We start from the raw sequence: 21,273 nt of genomic DNA, 5'->3' as shown, positions 1-21,273 counted from the left end.
TGTTCATTTCAGACACCTCAGAATGTGAAAAACTAGAAACTGAAATGAATGGAACATTACTAAGTAGTTCTATGCATGTTTTTATATGTATTAGCTTAGAAATACTTTTTATTTTAATGGTTAAATAAAATATTAAAAAATATATGCATATATTGTGCATTCTGTTTTCCCACCCACAGCTGTAGCAACACCTCATGCTTCATGAAAAATGCACATATGGTTGTGTTTTTTCTGACAGAAGACAGAAAAAAGGAGCTCATATATGTGCCCATTAGACTTTCTTCTGTGAATATTCTCAAACCAAGCATAAATTTCATTAAACAATGTGCAAGTGTTAAAAAAAAAAAAAAAAAAAACACACACTTCTATCAGTGCCTTGGGAACAATAAGAGAATACCGGTTTTACACTACTGTTCACCAAAAAAACAAACACAAACCTGGAATTATCAATCTGTTTCCCTACAAAAAAAAAAAAGTAAAGATACATCAAATACCTTGCTGTCAACTTTTAGGATAAACCTTCCCAGTCCTCGAATGGGTCCAGGTGCCAATGCGTCTTGTCGTTCTTTCAAAAAGTTTTCTATTTTATTCCACCAAGATCCTAAATGATCCGCCAAAAAATCTACAACTCCAAAACGTATCACCAACTTTTTAACTGCAAAAACTAATTAAAAAAAAGAAAGGGACTTCGTAAAAATCTTGAATAGCTGAAAATAAAGTACAGTATAATTTCGTACATTTGCATTGGAAATATGTGATACATCTAATTACATGGTACTTTAGTCAAAGGGACATATTTATAAAATATTTGCATAGCAATTCGCCCAGTGAAAGTGCATGATCATTTGCTCTGAGCAAATGGGGCAACAATAAAAATGTTATTTGAATATTAGAACATATTCCATTGTTTAAAAAAAATAATATCACTGCATTTGCCACTAGATGGTGCTAATTATAGGCATTTCCTATGCTACTTAGTGCGATCTAGTGGGCTATTTCTGCATGCATCACACTAGCAAAGCTATGTATCTTGTGGCTTTTCCAGATCTCTCAGCTGCTGTTTGGGCACAATTCATGACCTAATATGTTTTGGCTTCAGCTCTACAAGCTGAACAACTCGGCTTTTCAGAATTCCTCGTAGTACCTCAATTTGCTCCTATTCCTAAACTTGCATAAGTAATAGGGGTTGGTTTGAATTATATTTGCATAAAGGAGCAGAAACCACCACTGCACAGATCAATGTGGCACCTCCTAGTCCTGGGTTCTTCTGCCTCATTTGTTGGCAGCCAGTGGCTCCCACTGCTGCCTTAATGATCAGTAGGGAGGCCAAGAGGAAAGAGCTGATGTTCTCAGGCACAACCCTGGATCAATATCAGGCTCAGATAAGTGTTTAGGGGGGATAGGGGGAGCTGAACACAGACGGTTTCTTGCTTTAATGCAGAGAACGCCTTAAGGTAAAAAAAAAATCTGCCTTTACAACCACTTTAAGCGCCGTTTCACACCTAAACCACACAGCAATGCGTTCCTGTGCAATTCCTGTGTGTTCCCATGTGGTGCAATTTTGCAGCCCATTCATCTGACAATCCTCGATTTTAGCGGAATATTCCTGCAAAAAAAGTGTCACCAGATTTGATGCATAAGCTGCCTGTCAACAATTTGTCTGTTTATCTAACTGGCTGTGGGTGTGTGTCCGGGGGAGGAAGGAGGAATAGGTCTCCTCTTTATGACAGTGCGCTAACACTATTGCCTTTTTATTAATCATGTATTGTCATGATCACCCATTTGTTGCCCGTGAATTCTATAAACTAAAGTATAAAAGTTAAATGTAGAATAAAAAAAACCTAGGCAGTCATGGCGTTGGAATCTGGGGTACTCCCCAGCAGATGCAATGCCTTAATCTAGAGAATACAAATTAAGGAAAGAAGGGGGAAGATTGTGCTAAAGGTGGTTTTGTCATGGGGGGTGGGGGTGGATGGGACAAGTGGGTTGTTTCAGAAGGGGGGGGGGGATTTTTGCTTAGGAGGCACTCTGTGCATTACTTAAAAAGATAAGTACACCTTTCATAACAGGTTAAACCCATATTCAGGATGCAACATGTTATGAACGAATCATCCCAGATGACGACTCCTTAGTTGAAACGCGTCGGGTGGATTCCTCTGCAGACACCGCTATTTCTACACTCATGTATATGTCGTTTTTTTTATACCAACATGTGAGTTCTTTACTTTTAATTATTAAAAAAAATTTGTGACGGTATTACGTTATTTTTGAGTTTCCCTTCCTTGGTTCTATGTACGAGACTATCGCTCCACCTTACATCGGATAATAATGATTCATTACCTACTTTGATGCAGTTGCACAAGCTGAGTCCAAGGAATATCCATACATACCGGATAGATCCCATATACAAAGCCCATAAGACTTGGTAGACATGTCTTACCAAGTCCAAGTCTTCTGGTAAGCCTCCTCTATTCCCACGGTGGTGGCGGTGTTGCATGTTAGAAGAGCACGCATTTTAATCTGAAAGCAGCTTTTGGGAAAATTGATCTCTCTACAAACTCACCATTGGACATTTTATTTTATTTTTGGGACTTGTTTTGGCACTAGCACTTCTTTTTGATCGTTTGTTAATGATCCTTTTTTATGTGTATATCTTCACATTATATATATATATATTCTAATGTTTAGTTTATTTTCAAAATATGGTTTCGGTCCTTATGTCTAATATCAAGGAATATGCTTTTTCTTGCTTGAATGTTTTATATGGTAATCCGTATAATTTATCTCTTTATCATAGCGCTACACATTTACTTTTCTTTTGTTATTTCACGCTTTCTTGTCTAGAAGCTGTGTTGGCGGCTTGATAAAGTTTTATCGCCACAGCGCAGTATATATTGAACCACAACTAAAATTTTAATTGCCATATCCGGCCACCCTGCACCTTCAATCTCCCCAAGTGGATCAGCTTTCCTTTCACATCTCCTATGGGAGCGCACAAATACATAGATTCTATGCTGGCAAAGGATTCAGCCTACACAAATTGCATGGCTAATACGCCATCTCCTACCTCCCATGCAGCCAAGCACCAGACCAGCCCAACAAAATATACATCCAAGTGTGGGAGTTACAGCTCTAGCTCTGCCCGCTCAGGAATCCGCTGACTGTTGCAGGACTGACACTTCTGGGCTCCCGTGGAGCGTGCTAGCCATTGATTTGGCATTCTGATAAGTAACATTGTACAGGTTTTCTTCTCTCCGCAGGCTCCCTGGCTAGAGAGCCCTGTATTATATTATGCATGACTTGTTGTCATTCTTGTCAGCAGTGGCTAGCTTCCCTGCCAAGATTTAGATGGGGTTGTTATTTTACAGTTTTTTTCTTTTTGTCTTTGCTATCTCAATCGCTCGAGCCTAACTTGACCGTTGCATTGTGATTGTCATAACCCACTATCTCATGGTATTCATACAAATGGTGTAGGGGGGGTTTCCCCTTTAAATTATATCCCTTTCATAGTACGGGGAGATACTGATTGCTAGTATAGGGGATAGTTCTCACTCCTCTCCCTGCCTTCCCACTTGTTTGGGGGCGCTACCCCTTGACAAGCCTGCTTTAATCCGATCCCAAGATGAGGGTCATCTCATGGAACATCAAGGGACTACGGTCACCACACAAACAGATGAAAATCCTCAGGCGATTAAAACATTTAAGGGTAGATATAGCCCTTCTCCAAGAGACCCATTTGACTGAAAGTGATTATCACCTTAAGAAACTTTGGGTGGGTGAGATCTTTGGTTCCCCAGCAGTAGGATGTAAAGTGTGAGTGATTATCCTTTTTCACAAGAGGTTGTCATACTCTATCCGCTCGGTAGACAGAGACCAGGAGGACCACAAATTGACAATCCATTTAACCATTGCGTCCAACATGGTCAACTCACCTGGTAATGCCTTTTTCCGGGACCTCTCATTGTGGGTGTTACGTTCACCCAAACTTTTGCATATACTCGGCATTGACTTCAATACTGTTATGAATGTAGAGGAAGATAAATCTTCTCTACGCCTGATACACAGATCAACTCTCCCCCCTAAACAGAAGGCCACTACACTGCTAGCAAACACCATATCACTCTTACACGTGGCTGATGTGTGGCACTTATCCCATCCCACTGATAGAGATTTCACTTTTTATTCACCCCCACATGACACCCTATCAAGGATTGATTACTACTTCTGTTCACCCACAATGCTACCAGCGATACAGGATTCAGAGATCTCAGCAATAGCCATCTCAGACCATAGTCTCATTGTAATAACCTTGATGATTTTCAGCCATTCGCCACGCATTCTCTATGGTGGTTTCTGCCATATCTAGCAGATGAGGATTGTTGGCATATAATCTCTGATGCCTGGAACGATTATGTTCTTACTAACAGTGAGCACACCTCTGACCCCCAACTTGTCTTGGGAGATGGGCAAGGCTGTCCTGCGAGGCACCATCATTTCTTACACAACGAGATTCAAAAATAATTCATTGGAACAATATTGTCAAGCGAACAATGCCCTCCGAAAAGCCCAAGCCGACGTAAGCTTACATCGCTCCTCTGAGACTAGACAGGCTCGGTTAAATGCTAAATGCCGCTCTGAACTATGGGCAGAGCAAAGGGAAAGGGTTAAAGCTGAAAAAACTATCAAAAACAGCGCATCAAAGGGACTAGTAGATTGATGTGAAAAAGACTTTAAAATGTAATTTATTAAATGTAAACAATGAACACAGACATCTGATCCCTGCAGGATCTAAAACACATAAAAAACACCAATCATAAAACGGACAGATGTTTGATAATGAAAAGCTCCTCAGATCTCTCAATTATAACTTTGGAAAGGTGAAAACCAAAGACCAATGTGCACAGCTATCGAATGCCTAATGAATGCAATCAATCATCTGAAAGAACCCAGAGCGTTGTATGAAAAGTCAGTGTAAACGAATGGAACAACGTTCCTAGGGACACTCACTTCATAGGTGTTCAATGGGCTGCAGAGCTGATGAGTCCAGTCTGATGACCGAGGGGGAGGTGTTTATTTCAGCTCCATCTGAAGCGTTCGGCTTGGAGGCAGAGGTGTAATGCTGCACGCTGGGTGGTAAGGATCAAGCTTAGTCACCAGATGATATCAGCTGTACACATAGGCAGCTTAGAGAACGCTGCACTGCTTGCAGCGCCGCTTGTCCGAGCGGCTGTGGATCACATGAAAGGCTTGTCACGTGGAAGGCTGTGAAGGGGAAGGTTGCTATGCCGACTCTCCTGCTTACATGTTTCGCGCTCCTGCGCTTTGTCAAAGCTGAAATAAACACCTCCCCCTCGGTCATCAGACTGGACTCATCAGCTCTGCAGCCCATTGAACACCTATGAAGTGAGTGTCCCTAGGAACGTTGTTCCATTCGTTTACACTGACTTTTCATACAACGCTCTGGGTTCTTTCAGATGATTGATTGCATTCATTAGGCATTCGATAGCTGTGCACATTGGTCTTTGGTTTTCACCTTTCCAAAGTTATAATTGAGAGATCTGAGGAGCTTTTCATTATCAAACATCTGTCCGTTTTATGATTGGTGTTTTTTATGTGTTTTAGATCCTGCAGGGATCAGATGTCTGTGTTCATTGTTTACATTTAATAAATGACATTTTAAAGTCTTTTTCACATCAATCTACTAGTCCCTTTGATGCGCTGTTTTTGATCGTTTTTTCTGCTGCATCCATTTTTTGCCAAGTCCATAATGGGTTAACAGCCGCACATTGAGACCATCTACAGGACATTTATTTAAATAAACGAACATCCCACGAGATAGCCAAGCGCTCTTAAAGAGTCCAGTCATTTGTGCGCCAACTTTATATTGTTTTGTTTTAAAGGGTTAAAGCTGCCTATTGTTCTCTGCGGTTTCACAAATTTGGCAACAAGGCCATTAAGCTGCTTGCCAATCTCTGTCAAGGGCCCTACACACCAACACATATATCATGGCACTGAAAGACGCTAATTCGACCCTTACCACTTCTCAACCAGAAATAGCCTCTCCCCTGACCAAATTTTACCAACTGTATTCCCTGAGGATCCCATAGATTTAGACAAGGCTGAATCACTTATCGCCTCCCTAAAACTACCTGCATTATCTGACTCCCAGATGGAAATGCTAAATGCCCCTATCTCAATAGACGAAATCCTTTCAACGAATTAAAAATCGAACACATAACAAAGCACCTGTTCCCAATGGATACTCTGCAGAATTCTACAAAGTTACCCAAAACTATGTACCCCATACTCTGTGTGTTTTTAATGGGATTTGGGATGGGGTCCCTATCTTCCTACAGGCTCAATGGCATTTATGAAACTCCTAGCAAAGAAAGGAAAGAATCTGACTCTCCCGGCTCCTATTACCCAATATCTCCCATAAATGTAGGCTAGTATCACTACCCTCCTCTTACATCCAGTGTAAGCAGGGTTTGTTACGGGCAGATCAGCTGTTCTCCGTATCCGCAAGGTCATTCTCGCCCTAGAACATGCCAGACTACACCCGGACAATGACACAGCCATTCTATTACTCAACAAGGAAAAAGCTTTTGATAATATAAATTTCCAGTGGTTATTTCTGGTATTAAGAAAATTTGGGTTCCTGGGCCCAGTGGTGAATTTCATACAATCAATGTACTTTGCACCCATTGCATGTCTAGATACATCAGGATCTATTTCAGCTCCCATACGTCTGACAAAGGGAACACGCCAAGGGTGTCCCCTCTCCCCATTGCTCTTTAACCTGGCCATAGAGCCCCTTTCCAGACTGCTCAATAATAACCACTCGCTTCTTACAGGCATACAGATAGGTGACACTAAATTACGCGCCACTTCTTTGCCAATGACATTCTGATATTTTCATCTTCGGGATCCTCTGACCAGGATCTTTTTTCCACTTTTAGGCAATGCTCAGGCTTGCGTATTAATCTTACCAAAAGTGAGGTAATTCCACAGAATTCTAAGCGCACTCAAATTTGGGCCCCCTCCTCATCACTACATGTAGCTGCGCATTACATCACCTATTTAGGTATTAAAATAGGACTTGACCTATCATCTCTATCACCTTAATTGCTCCCTGATTTTTGAAAAAATCACCTGTGAACTGGAAGCATGCATGTCTCTTCCCATTTTCATTTTTCGGAAGATGCCACCTCTACAAAATGGTATCTTTTGCTAAGTTGCTCTACCCTATGCAAACATCGCCATTACTGTTCAAACAAAGATATCCAAAACCTCACCAAGGTCCTATCGGCTTTTTTATGGTGATCTAAATGGCCTCATATTGGCAGTTATAAGCTGCACCTTCCAAAACACGAAGGGGGGTAGGGCTACCGAATCTCCGCTTGACCAATTTATCTTGTCTTCTTAGACAGGGCATAGACTGGTTGCTACATAGGTCCTCTTACTCTAATTACACCCTAGAGGCAACATGGGTCCACTCTCCACTACAGGCTCTACCCTCTCAATTGAGGAATAACTCTCTATTTAGGGACACTGTGATAGCATGGTGGGAGGTCTGTAGGCTTATAGGCGCCCCCTCAACCATTTCTAACCACTTACCTATACAAGGTAATCCCATGTTCCCCCCTGGATTGGACAAGGAGGCCTTGAGCTGCTCCCATTCTCCGCCTTGGCACCCCGTAACCTCCGATCCTTTCAGGAGATATCCCAGATATACCATCTACCCTCTCATCCTCTCTTCCACTACTACCAACTGGGGGATTTCATCAAAATTCAACTGGGCACAGGGAGGTCTAGTCTGGCACATCCAGTTGTTGACAGAGTGTTACAACAAAAAAAAAAACTACTCCATATCATCACTGTATTTCCAGCTGCTGCAACATACCACCACCTCCAGGGGCCCATCCCTACTCAAAGGCTGGTCTAAGGATATCCCAGAATTGTATAACACTGCATTACTCCTAGAGGGATACAAATGAATATGTAAAGTCACTGTTAATGAACAATGGCGAGAAACATGATTCAAGCTCATACACAGGGCATTGATCCCTGCCTTGATGGACCCATCCAATCCCCTGCTAGCTGTTTGTCCCTGGTGTGGGAGTAGCAGACCGACCCTTCTCCATCGATTCTGGTTATGCAATGTGATTCAGGAGTTTTGGGATCAAGTTACTCACTACAACTTTGGAATCACCAACCTGAGATTACCCAAGGATTCCATACTCTGCTTACTCATCGCCTCCTGATAATGCCTCTTTGACTAGAATACAACCGCCGTCCTTGACCACATGGACAGACCTGGACATGTCCACAGGGATCATCACTTGCTATGGTTAAGAAGGAATTATCTGGAAAAATTGGATGCCATACTACAGAACTTGGAACCCACCAAATGCTTTTTCACCCGTTGGATAACCGTTACTGAACATTCCTTCTCCTTGTCTGAAATTAAACATCTCATGACCATCTTTCAGTTTTCAGCCTGGCATGCCAAGGAACACCTCAACAATACTCTAGGCAAACTCAAACTACCAGACCCTTCTCTCACCCTGGGCAATGATCCATCACACCCTGGTGAGATGCTGACCACACCCATCCTTTTAAAGATGCCCATTCACCAGGTGATTAATTCTGAGCCATATACTCTCTTATTTGCTCACTTGACTATGAGAAACCTCCCCAGGCCAACTATCAGTTTATGTTTCTTTTAGTTTAAAATAGTTTGGTAAATTACCACTGTTTTGAATCCGCTAACTTACTGCGCATCTCTCTCTCTTACTGTGATGTGGTAGGAGATAAAGACGCCCTTACCATCTATGCTTCTCAGTTCTTACTCTAGATATGTGTCTATCACTGCTTTTGCAGGATACACGCAATCCTATTGAACCGTTATATATTATTCTGTTTTTACATTCTGATATACTTTGAGCATTGGGAACCAACAAAAAAGTAAATACAAAAAAGGTACCCAACTATGGTATCTAACCTCATATCAACTTTCCTAATTTCTACCATTAACAGTATCCTACATTTTGAATAGGATGTGGCTCCATTGGTAAATTGAGACATACAGTGCCTTGAAAAAGTATTTATACCCATTGAAATGTTTCACATTTTGTCATGTTACAACCAAAAACATAAATGTATTATTTTTTTTGTATTTTATGTGCTAAACCAACACAAAGTGGCACATAATGGTGAAGTGGAAGGAAAACGATAAAATTGTTTTCAAAATTTTTCACAAACAAAATATCTGAAAAGTGTGGTGTGCGCATTTGTATTCAGCCCGAGTCAATACTTTGTAGAACCACCTATCGCTGCAATTACCGCTACAAGTCTTTTTGGGTATGACTCTACCAGCTTTGCACATCTAGAGTGACATTTTTGCCCATCATTCTTTGCAAAATAGCTTGAGCTATGTCAGATTGGATGGAGAGCACCTGTGAACAGCAATTTTCAAGTCTTGCCACAGATTCTCATTAGGATTTAAAGTGGATGTAAACCAATTATTTTTTTTTTTTAATTAAGACTTGCACCTTGTACAGTATAGGATTTCATGTTATCCGTGCCCAGACTTGCCACAAAGAGTTAATCCAGCTCCGAGCAGTCCTCATCTTTTTTCCGTGAGATAAAAATGAACTTGCTGTGAGTGACAAACTCATGCATATCTCATGCATGAGCCTGAGAGAGACATTCTGTGTACTTCAGATCCCCTCCTCCTTTCTTCTCCAGCTTTCCCAGGATTGGCTGCTCCACACCTCAGCATGATTGGACATGCTGAAGTCATGTGGTGACTTTTCTGGGTTTTGACTGGATGTTATTGATCATAGCAGAAGTTCAGTGTAAGAAATACACAGGAGAAAATCCATGTTGACAAGGGGAGTGTAGAGTTGGGCGGGGAGTCTACTGACATCGCGACTCCACCCACCGAGCTCCGGACAACAGAACCACCCACAGAATCTGCTTTTTTTTTCGGGACTCATAAAAGACAGAGGGGAGACATTTGACAGGTAAGGATACATGCAGGAGGCATGTATATCCTTATAGATAATCACTATGGCAGACGTTAGAAAGGATGAGGGTGAGTTTATATCCACTTTAAGTCTGGATTTGACTGAGCCATTCTAACACATGAATATGCTTTGATCTAAACCATTCCATTGTAGCTTTGGCTGTAGGTTTAGGGTTGTTGTCCTGCTGGAAGGTGAACCTCCTCCCCAGTCTCAAGTCTTTTTCAGACTAACAGGTTTTCTTCTGAGTTTGCTAAGTATTTGGCTCCATCCATCTTCCCATCAACTAACCAGCTTCCCTGTCCCTGCTGAAGTAAAGCATCCTCACAACATGATGCTGCCAACACCATGTTTCACAGTGGGGATGGTGTGTTCAGGTTGATGTAGTGTGTTAGTTTTCCACCACACAGCGTTCTGCTTTTAGGCCAAAAAGTCACATTTTGGTCTCATCTGACCAGAGCACCTTCTTCCAAATGGCTTCTCACAAACTGCAAAAGGGACTTCTTATGGCTTTCTTTTTGCCACTCTTCCCATAAAGGCCAGATTTGTGGAGTGCACAACTAATAGTTGTCCTATGGACAGATTCTCCCATCTGAGCTATGGATCTCTGCAGGTCCTCCAGAATTACCATGTGCCTCTTGGCTACTTCTCTGATTAATGCTCTCTTGCCCAGCCTGTCAGTTTAGGTGGACAGCTAAGACTTGGTAGGTTTTCAGTTGTGCCATACTCTTTCCATTTTCAGATGATGTATTGAACAGTGCTCCGTGAGATGTTCAAAGTTTGGGATGTTTTTTAAAACATAACCCTGCTTTAAACTTCTCCACAACTTTATCCCTGCTCTGTCTGATGTGTTCCTTGGCCTTCATGATGCTGTTTGTTCATTAAGGTTCTCTAAGAAACCTCTGAGGGCTTCGCAGAATAGCTGCATTCATAGTGAGATTAAATTACACACAGGTGGACTCTATTTACTAATAAGGTGACTTCTGAAGGCAATTGGTTCCAGGAGATTTTAATTGGGGTTACCGGAGTAAAAGGGGGTTGAATACAAATGCATGCCACACTTTTCAGATATTTATTCGTAAAAAATTTGAAAACCATTTATCATTTTCCTTCCACTTTACAATTATGTGCCACATTATGTAGGTCTATCACATAAAATCCCAATAAAATACATTTACGTTTTTGGTTGTAACATGACAAAATATGGAAAATGTCAAGGGGTATGATATGAATACTTTTTCAAGGCACTGTATATATTCTGTCAATGTAAAAACATCAGCAGCTTCTGGAGAAAAATATTTTTAATTATCTCCAAAGTCGCAGGCATAATGACGCCTCCCCAGTCAGTTTTGTCAATTCTAAACTCTGGAATAGAGGATTTCCCAACTAAATTCTGTAGTCAGCCAGAACCACCATCACCAGACACTGGAAACCAACCTCTCTCCTAAATCCTCGGAAATTTCTGAAATACTCAAAATGCACTTTATAATTATGAAAAATGTTAGCCTTCAGACATGATAAACTTCCACCCTTTCATAAACTCATGGAAAATTTGGGCTTAGTGGGCTAACTATACACTATATTATGATCCATACGTGTTGTATTCTCTTGTTTAATTACAATTATCACCCTAATTGTATTACCTGTAACTGTCACCTTGTATTTCTACGCTGTCAGGCATTGTTTGTATTTTGTTATATGTAAAATTTAAAAAAAAATTAATGACAGAAAAAAATACACTTTATTTTTAATTTTTCCCATTACAGTGCTTAGTGACCAAATATAATTTCTGTCAGGTTCAATGTTGAGCTGGCCCACCCTTTGCAGCTATAACAGCTTCAAAGCTTCAACTCTTCAGGGAAGTCTGTCCATGAGGTTTAGGGGTGTGTCTATGGGAAGGTTTCGTCATTCTTCCAAAAGCGCATTTGTGAGGTCAGGTACTGATGTGAACAAAAAGGCCCGGCATGCAGTCTCCACTCTAATTCATCTCAAAGGTGTTCCATCAGGTTGGGGTCAGAACTCTGTGCAGGCCAGTCAAGTTCCCCCACGCCGAACTTGCTCATTCATGTCTTTATGGACCTTGCTTTGTTCAGTGGTCTAAATCATTTGGCGGAGGAGGGATTATGGTGAGGGGTTGGGCTTGGCCCCTTAGTTCCAGTGAAGGGAACTCATAAGATGTCAGCATACCAAGACATTTTGGACAATTTCATGCTCCCAACTATGTGGGAACAGTTTGGGGATGGCTCCTTCATGTTCCAACATGACTGCACACCAGTGCAAAAAGCAAGGTCGATAAAGACATCAATGAGTGAGTTTGAGGTGGAGGAACTTGACTGGCCTGCACAGAGTCATGACCTCAACCTGATAGAACACCTTTGGGATGAATTAGAGTGGAGACTGAGAGCCAGGGCTTCTCGTCCACATCAGTCCCTAACCTCACGAATGTGCTTCTGGAAGAATGGTCAAACATTCCTACAGACACTTTCCTAAACCTTGTGGACAGCATTCTCAGAAGACTTGAAGCTGTTATAGCTGCAAAGGGTGGGCCAACTCAATATTGAACCCAATGGACTACGACTAGGATATCATTAAATTTCATGTGCCCCAATACTTTTGGTAATATAATTACATAGGTGAGGTTGCAAAAAGACACAAGTTGAACCTATGTGTGTGATTATGTTAGTATAACATTATATATCCCTGTAAGTGGTGGTCATTCAGGTGCTTATCTAACAGTTTCTTGAAACTATCTATGCTCCCGCTGAGACCAGTGCCTGTGGAAGGGAATTCCACATACTTGCTGCTCTTACAGTAAAGAACCCTCTATGTAGTTTAAGGTTAAACCTCTTTTCTTCTCATTTTAATCAGTGGCCACGAGTCTTGTTAAACTCCCTTCTTTGAAAAAGTTTTATGCCTATTGTGGGGTCACCAGTATGGTATTTGTATATTAAAATCATATCCCCTCTCAAGCGTCTCTTCTCCAGAGAGAATAAGTTCAGTGCTCACAACCTTTCCTCATAATTAATATCCTCCAGACCCTTTATTAGCTTTGTTGGCCTTCTTTGTACCCGCTCCATTTCCAGTATATCCTTCCTGAGGACTGGTGCCCAGAACTGGACAGCATATTCTAGGTGTGGCCAGACCAGTCTTGTAGAGTGGGAGAATTAACGTTTTATCTCTGGAGTTTATCCCCTTTTTAATGCATGCCAATATTCTGTTTGCTTTGTTAGCAGCAGCTTGGCATTACATGCCATTGCTGAGAATATCAACTACTAGGACCCCCAGGTCCTTTTCCATCCTAGATTCCCCCAGAGGTTCTCCCCCTAGTGAGTAGATTGCATTCATATCTTTGCCACTCAAATGCATTATTTTACATTTTTCTAACATTAAACCTCATTTGCCACGTAGTTGTCCACCCCATTCATTTTTTCAGATGTTTCTGCAAGGTTTCCCCTTCCTGTGAAGAAGTTATTGCCCTGCTTAGCTTAGTATTGTCCGCAAATACAGACATTGAACTGTTTACCCCATCCTCCAGGTCGTTTATGAACAAATTAAATAGGATTGTTCCCAGCACAGAACCCTGGGGGACCCCACTACCCACCCCTGACCATTTTGATTACTCCCCATTTATCACCACCCTCTGAACTTGCCCTTATAGCCAGTTTTCAATCCATGTACTCACCCTATGGTCCATGCCAACGGACCTTATTTTGTATAGTAAACGTTTATGGGGAACTGTGTCAACTGCTTTTGAAAAATCCAGATACACCATGTCTATGGGCCTTCCTTTATCTAGATGGTAACTCACCTCCTCATAGAAGGCTAATAGATAACAGTAAACAGTAAATACAGATCAGTGCCTTTCTTCAAAACAGAACAGTTTAACTCATAAAAATGGATTACCTGCAATGGGTACAGGCAGAAGTTGAACTATCCATAAATTAAGGCATATCTGTACGAGGACAATGGCCCATACAAGAAGAACAAAGTAGATGTCACTCGTTTTCTTTTTTCTTAAAAATGCTCCAATGTCACTTCTCTGCTTTCCAAAGGAGGACGAAAAGGGAGAGGTGGGCGTTCCACTTGTATCCATTCCTGTTAAAAGTATATGTAAATCGTACACGTTCTACATTTACTATACATAAATGTCAAAAAGTAAAAGAAACTTTAAGGAAAGAAATACATTTATACTATTTTAGTCATTTCTATTCTCGCACCATTAACATTATATCAGTTTTTCTACAGCAATATATAACTGCTTCAGAAGTAAAAACTTATTTTTTCTCTTGTGTGTATGCTATTTTAGTATAAAGTAAGTGATATATAGCATTGTCTTATGAAAGTTGACTTAGATTTAGCAACCTAATCCTTCAAACAATATGAGACAAGCCATTTGTGAATGATATACGTAGTACTTTTTTTGTAGGTATTCTGCAGTTGGTCTTTTGCCTGGGCCAGCTTTTTTATCCATCCTACAGTGTTGTGTGGCTGGCAGAAAGCCATCCTTGCAAACTATTACCAGACTGCTCTTCCTGTTCCTAGACCTGCCACCAGTGACGCTGTTAATATAATCCAGCAATAAGAAGCTAAAATAGGTGAAACAAGCCTTTGATGATGGTAAAGATGATCTCCAGGTTTCCGGTTACTTTAAATAGTTTGCTTGGACCAAGCTAGTCCAAACCATCTATTTCCTTCACTAAGTGATGCACTGGCTCTAAGCAGTGTATGATCTGAATGTAGCTTCAATTACATACAGTACACAGTGCTGGGTACCGGCTGTTAGACAGAGACTTCCCTCACAGTCACACCAAGAACAAAATAATAGTTAGTCTAAGTGGTGCTCAGCCATTCATAGGCAGCTTTGTATTCTGTGAATAAAGAGGCAGAGGCAGATGACGTCACACTTTCCAACTTTTCATATTTTCATATTATATTGCCATAAAGTTTGAATCACATCAGATTTATTTTCCATTTGAGACACAAAATTACTAGATACAGAATCTTTAACAACTTGACCTCTGGAAGATTTACCCCCCTTCATGACCAGGCCATTTTTGACAATATTTTTTGCACTATAAAACAAAAAAAGACTGCCAATTTTGAAAATAAATATATAATATTGTTTGCTCCCTGCTATAAAATATATCCAATAAAAAAATCTAAATTCTTCGTACCAATAGTTCCAATAAGCGTATGTTGATTGGTTAACGCAAACATTATAGCATCTTCGAACTATGGTATATATTTATTGAATTTTTATTTATTTTTGTAATACTAGTAATGGCGGAGATCAGCGACTTATAGCAGGACTGCAATATTGCGGCAGACAATCGGACACTGACACCAGTGACACTAATAGAGTGATCAGTTCTAAAAATATGCACAGTCATTGTACTAATGACACTGGCTGGGAAGGGGTTAAACATCTTGTGCGATCAAAGGGTTAAGTGTTTTTGTGTACTGTATCTGCTGCTTTTACTAGGGAAAGAGGTGGATTTTATTCCCTGCTTTGCAGGGACACAAAGTCCATCCCTTTCCCCCCTGCCAGAACAGAGATCTGCCTTGTTTACATAGGCAGATCTCCATTCTGTGAGTTTTACCAATGATCAGCGCACACACCCCCTAGGCGGAAGTGCAGAGCCATGTATATATACACGTGATCCTGCACAGGAGGGCCGCTTTGTAGCAGTAAAGCTGCTATAGGGTAGTCCAGAACTGGTTAATGTCAAAATAAAAACAGATCTTTGAAAAGTTACAGTATTTAAATGAAGTACAATGAGAACACACAAAATAATTGACTGCCCAAGTATACATCACATCAATCAGTATTTAGTAGATGTTCATTTAGCAGCAATTGCAGCCTTAAGACTGTGTGGGATAATATCAGTTTTGGACATCTGGGACGCTAAAATTTTACCCCATTGTTCTTTTCAAAACTGCTCAAGCTGTGTTGAATTTAGATCTGAATGCTGACCTGGCAATTCTAGGACATTACCATGGTTGATTTGAGGCCATTCCCAAATACACTATACTAAGCCACCCCTGAGCTGGTTTAGAAGTAAAGCAGATAATTACGGAATGTGTCCTTTATCATTAAAGAGACAAATTGTACATAAAAATTAATTGAATAAAATCCATGGTGATTTAATGTTCTATGACAAACATGAAAACTTCCAAGAGGGTGATGCTTTTATAAGCACTGAACATAACCATACCAAATGTATTCATTATTAAATCTATAAAGATATATTAATATACAGCAATTGTAGAAAAATAAAAAAGGTCAGAGAGGATTAAGGAACAGTTATCCTGGACATACAGCTATTCCTATATCTGGAAGAGGAAGACATTTTATATGCAGTACCATAATAAATTGGGGGAGATTTTATTTTTTTTAAACAGAATATACCTATTTTATATCTGTATTTTTTTACTGTTTGGTCAGAGTGATGAATCTCTGTCTTTTTGTAACTTTACTTCACCTATTTAAATTCACAGTCCTAGAGAAGAAGCAAAAAAATATGTGTACTGCTACCTTTAAGCATCTTTGCCCTTTAAAGCCAACTTCTGTTAATACTACAATAAAAACTTTGCAAAGGAAAATTTTTCACTTGCCATACCTTAGAATAGTATACCTGAATATACAGTAATTCCTATTTTCTCCTGTTAATTGCATTTTTTTTGGGCAATGTATGCCTAAAGTACAAAGAGAAATGCATACCATTGTTCCTAATTTAGGACAGACCTGTGAACTTTACACCTGCATGTTAAATAAAAAATAAAAAATGTATAAAAATAAAAATTTCTGCATGCTGCAGCTTTAGTGTGCACTGGAAAGTCTCCCATTAAGATAAATGGCAACAAATGTAAAACACATACAGTATATAGTGAGTTTTACATGGGTTGTATCACTACACAGGTTTGAAGAAGGGAGTTGTAATTTCCGGTGCAGAGTCCAAACTCTGACGCCACTTCTGGTGGAACTTGCGCTGGATCCAGCGTTTCTTGGATTGAATTCTTGCATTGTGTATATGCCTATTTTACATCAGTGTCATGCAAGTACAAACCCCTGTTTTGCACAATAAACACTAGTTATACAGAACTTCACTATCAGCTCCTTTTTTTCATTCTTGGTGAATGTCTCAACTTTTGATACCCACGCTGGTGATCTGGGGGAGATCTCCATTGGACCTCTTAGAGCTGTCATTACCTGACAGATTTCAGCTTGTATGACCCTTAGGCTTAATGTACACGGGACGTTTTTACAACCTCTCCTTAATTTGACATATAAAAACTCCCGTTTAAAACATCCACTTTGCCGCATTTATATGCCACGTTTAGTGGCATTTTGCATTTAGAAGACATAAGGATGATCCCGGCTATTTGCTGATAACAACTTTAGGCTTAGCCACGGGTCGGGAACCTATGGCTCGCAAGCTAGATGTGGCTCTTTTGATGGCTGCACCTGTCTCTCACCTCCTAATCCGCGGATCGCGTGGTGTGCCGATCCGTGGATTGAGCCCATAGGAAACGCCGCAGCTTTGGTCTAGCTCCGGAGCGGCGGCCATCTTGGTACACCCAGCGGCGGTCTAGGTGAGCGGCACGCTGATGTCATCATCAACCGCCTCAACTGCTCGTGGATCTGCCTGCTTGTGTAGTGGTAAGCAAGCACACAGTCGTAGGAGAGATGTGGATATTACAGTCGGGGAGATGTGGACATTACAGTGGGGGGAGATGTGGACATTACAGTGGGGGGAGATGTGGACATTACAGTGGGGGGAGATGTGGACATTACAGTGGGGGGAGATGTGGACATTACGGAGGGGGGAAATGTGGACATTACGGAGGGGGGAGATGTGGACATTACAGTGAAGAGATGTGGACATTACAGTGAGGAGATGTGGACATTACAGTGAGGAGATGTGGACATTACAGTGAGGAGATGTGGACATTACAGTGGGGGGAGATGGATGTGGATATTAAAGTGGGGAGAAATGTGGATATAACAGTGGGGGAGATGTGGACATTACAGTGGGGGGGATGTGGACATTACAGTGGGGGGGATGTGGACATTACAGTGGGGGGGATGTGGACATTACAGTGGGGGGGATGTGGACATTACAGTGGGGGGAGATGTGGACATTACAGTGGGGGGAGATGTGGACATTACAGTGGGGGGAGATGTGGACATTACAGTGGGGGGAGATGTGGACATTACGGAGGGGGGAGATGTGGACATTACAGTGAAGAGATGTGGACATTACAGTGAGGAGATGTGGACATTACAGTGAGGAGATGTGGACATTACAGTGAGGAGATGGATGTGGATATTAAAGTGGGGAGAAATGTGGATATAACAGTGGGGGAGATGTGGATATTACAGTGGGGGGAGATGTGGATATTACAGTGGGGGGAGATGTGGATATTACAGTGGGGGAGATGATGTGGTTATTACAGTGGGGAAGATGACGTGGATATTACAGTAGGGGAGATGACGTCAGGGTTTACTTCCTGTTTAAGGTGAGGGTACAACTGATGGGGGAGGAGCGCATATTGCATGAAGACATGTTATCACTTCATTTATTTTTATGGACTTTGTTGATCATTTTTTATCATTATGGACTGTGTGTGATTCACAGAGCACGAGCACTTCATAGTATATTTAACTTTTATTACTATTCACTGTTTTATGTTAGGCATTATATCTATATTGTTTTATAGCATGGGTTTTATTAATTGATGGTCGGTAGTAGCGCGGCACAGTATATATTTATATTATAGTTTTTTTCACATTGTGGGGAAGTGTGGAAAGTGCAGGCAGCTGTTCTCAGTTTTTAGTCCACTGTAGCTTATAGCTTTGGCACCTCACAAGGTTTCACCCAGTGTGTTTTGTTAAGCCATATATCTAAATACAAAAATTATTACCTGTACCCTCTGCGGCATTCATTGCTTCTTGGTGTTGATGAAAACCAGTGATTGATATTGCCATGGCAATAGTTGTGGTTGCAATGTTTAGCATTTGTCCAGGAAGAACCATATCTACACAAAAAAATTAAATAAAAATAAAAATGACATTATAAACAATCTAGGCATAAAGCATAAATGTAGATAGTAAACTTTTGCCTAACCCCTTCACACCCACCATCTATATAGAACTGTTCCTCAAAACAAAACAATGTTCATAAGCATCTCTAAAATATAATTAGTGTTCAGCATATACTGCAGTATACATTTGTACCATGGGGGAAAGAAGAAAAAAAATAAAAATAAAAATGGTTATGCATCACACATCAATGCAATTGTTTGCCTTCATCAGGCATGTCCAAAGTCCGGCCCACGGGCCAATCGCGGCCCGCGGCCGGCTTTGAACGGCCCGTCTGGTTATCTAAACATATACCGTATATACACTCGAGTATAGGCCGACCCGAGTATAAGCCGAGGCCCCCAATTTACCCCCAAAAAACTGGGAAACCTATTGACTCGTTTATAAGCCGAGGGTGAGATATGCCTGTCCATCCCTGTGTGTGTCCGTCCATCCCTCTGTGTCCGTCCATCCCTGTGTGTCCGTCCATCCATCCATGTGTGTGTGTCCATCCATCCATCCATGTGTGTGTGTCCATCCATCCATCCCTGTGTGTGTGTCCATCCATCCATCCATCCCTGTGTGTGTGTGTGTGTGTGTGTGTGTGTGTGTGTGTGTGTGTGTCCATCCATCCATCCCTGTGTGTGTGTGTCCATCCATCCATCCATCCCTGTGTGTGTGTGTGTGTGTGTCCATCCATCCGTGTGTGTGTGTGTGTGTGTGTGTGTGTGTGTGTGTGTGTGTGTGTGTGTGTGTGTGTGTGTGTGTGTGTGTGTGTGTGTGTGTGTGTGTGTGTGTGTGTGTGTGTGTGTAGCCTTGTGTGTCCAGCCTACCTGTGTCCCGAGCCTCTGTCCGGTCCCGTCCCGAGCCTCCGTGTCGTCCCGTCCCGAGCCTCCGTGTCATCCCGTCCCGAGCCTCCGTGTCGTCCCGTCCCGAGCCTCCGTGTCGTCCCGTCCCGAGCCTCCGTGTCGTCCCATGCCAGGATCGCCGCTCTTCGTCGGCGCCCTGGCGGCCATTCCCCTGTTCAAAAGCCGCGCCTCCGCCTCCGCCTGTGATAGGCGGAACACTCAATTTCCCAGCAGTCAGTGTTCCGCCTATCACGGACATCGGCTCATCCGAGGATGAGCCGATGTCCGTGATAGGCGGAACACTGACTGCTGGGAAATTGAGTGTTCCGCCTATCACAGGCGGAGGCGCGGCTTTTGAAAGGTAGAATGGCCGCTGTCTGTCTGCTCGACACGCTGTTCGGGCAGTCAGACAGCGGTGACTCGAGTATAAGCCGAGGGGGGCACTTTCAGCCTCAAAAAAGAGGCTGAAAATCTCGGCTTATACTCGAGTATATACGGTATATCTTTTGTGGCCCCCAACGATCTCCCATCGCTGGGGCTACAAAAGACATATAGTCTGGCTGCCTCGGAGGGAGGAGGTGGGACGAGCGCCTTGCACACAGGAGGAGTATTTCCTGTTTACACAGCAGCCTCTATAAGAGGAAGTCCCGTCCCTGGCGCTGCCATTGGACGACTGTTCTGCCCATCAAAGGAAGCGGGACTTTCACTTAACCACTTCCCGACCAGCGCACGACGATGTACGTCGACAGAATGGCACGGGCAGGCATATTGGCGTACATGTACGTCCAATATTCGTTGCCGTCGTGCCATCGGGAGCGCGCCGCCGGCGGCACGCTCCCGCGCTGGTCGGGACCCCCGTGAGTCCGGTCGCGGGACCCGCGGTCTCGATCGCTGCGGGCATACCCGCGATCGTCTCACGGAGCGGCCGAATGGAGGAAATGCTGTATAAACAACATTTTTCCATTCTGCCTAGCAACTAGTGACGCTGATCTCTGCTCCATGTGATTGGAGCAGAGATCAGTGTACACTAAATGAAAGCCCAACCCCCCCACAGTTAGTAACACACCCCTAGGAACACTTAACCCCTACACTGCCACCCACTGGTTAACCCTTTCACTGCCAGTGTCATTTACACAGGAATCACTGCATTTATATAGCAGTGATTACTGTATAAATGACAATGGTCCCAAAAATGTGTCAAAAATGTCCGATGGGTCCCCCACAATGTCGCAGTCACAATAAAAATCGCAGATCGCCGCCATTACTAGTAAAAAAATAAATAATAAAAAATTATTAATAAAAATGCTATAAAACT

At 42.1% G+C, this 21,273-nt stretch overlaps 1 protein-coding gene across 3 annotated transcripts in view; it reads right to left on the bottom strand.

The window, feature by feature from the left end:
• TMEM245 (transmembrane protein 245) overlaps window positions 1-21,273 on the bottom strand; it is a 198,941-nt gene that overhangs the window by 117,053 nt on the left and 60,615 nt on the right. For all 3 annotated transcript variants that reach the window (XM_077491921.1, XM_077491919.1, XM_077491920.1), the window contains exons 4-6: window positions 18,954-19,067; window positions 13,932-14,123; window positions 495-664 (exon numbers count right to left, since the gene is read on the bottom strand). In XM_077491921.1, the coding sequence (XP_077348047.1) occupies window positions 495-664; window positions 13,932-14,123; window positions 18,954-19,067 (476 nt within the window). The remainder of the gene's footprint in view (window positions 1-494; window positions 665-13,931; window positions 14,124-18,953; window positions 19,068-21,273) is intronic.

Source organism: Lithobates pipiens, unplaced genomic scaffold (assembly GCF_037356315.1).
Source record: "Lithobates pipiens isolate NorthernLeopardFrog02 unplaced genomic scaffold, aLitPip1_a1.2 Scaffold_19, whole genome shotgun sequence".
Classification (NCBI taxonomy): domain Eukaryota; kingdom Metazoa; phylum Chordata; class Amphibia; order Anura; family Ranidae; genus Lithobates; species Lithobates pipiens.
Note: the sequence above shows the minus strand (reverse complement) of the source record. Positions and strands in the feature narration are given on the sequence as shown.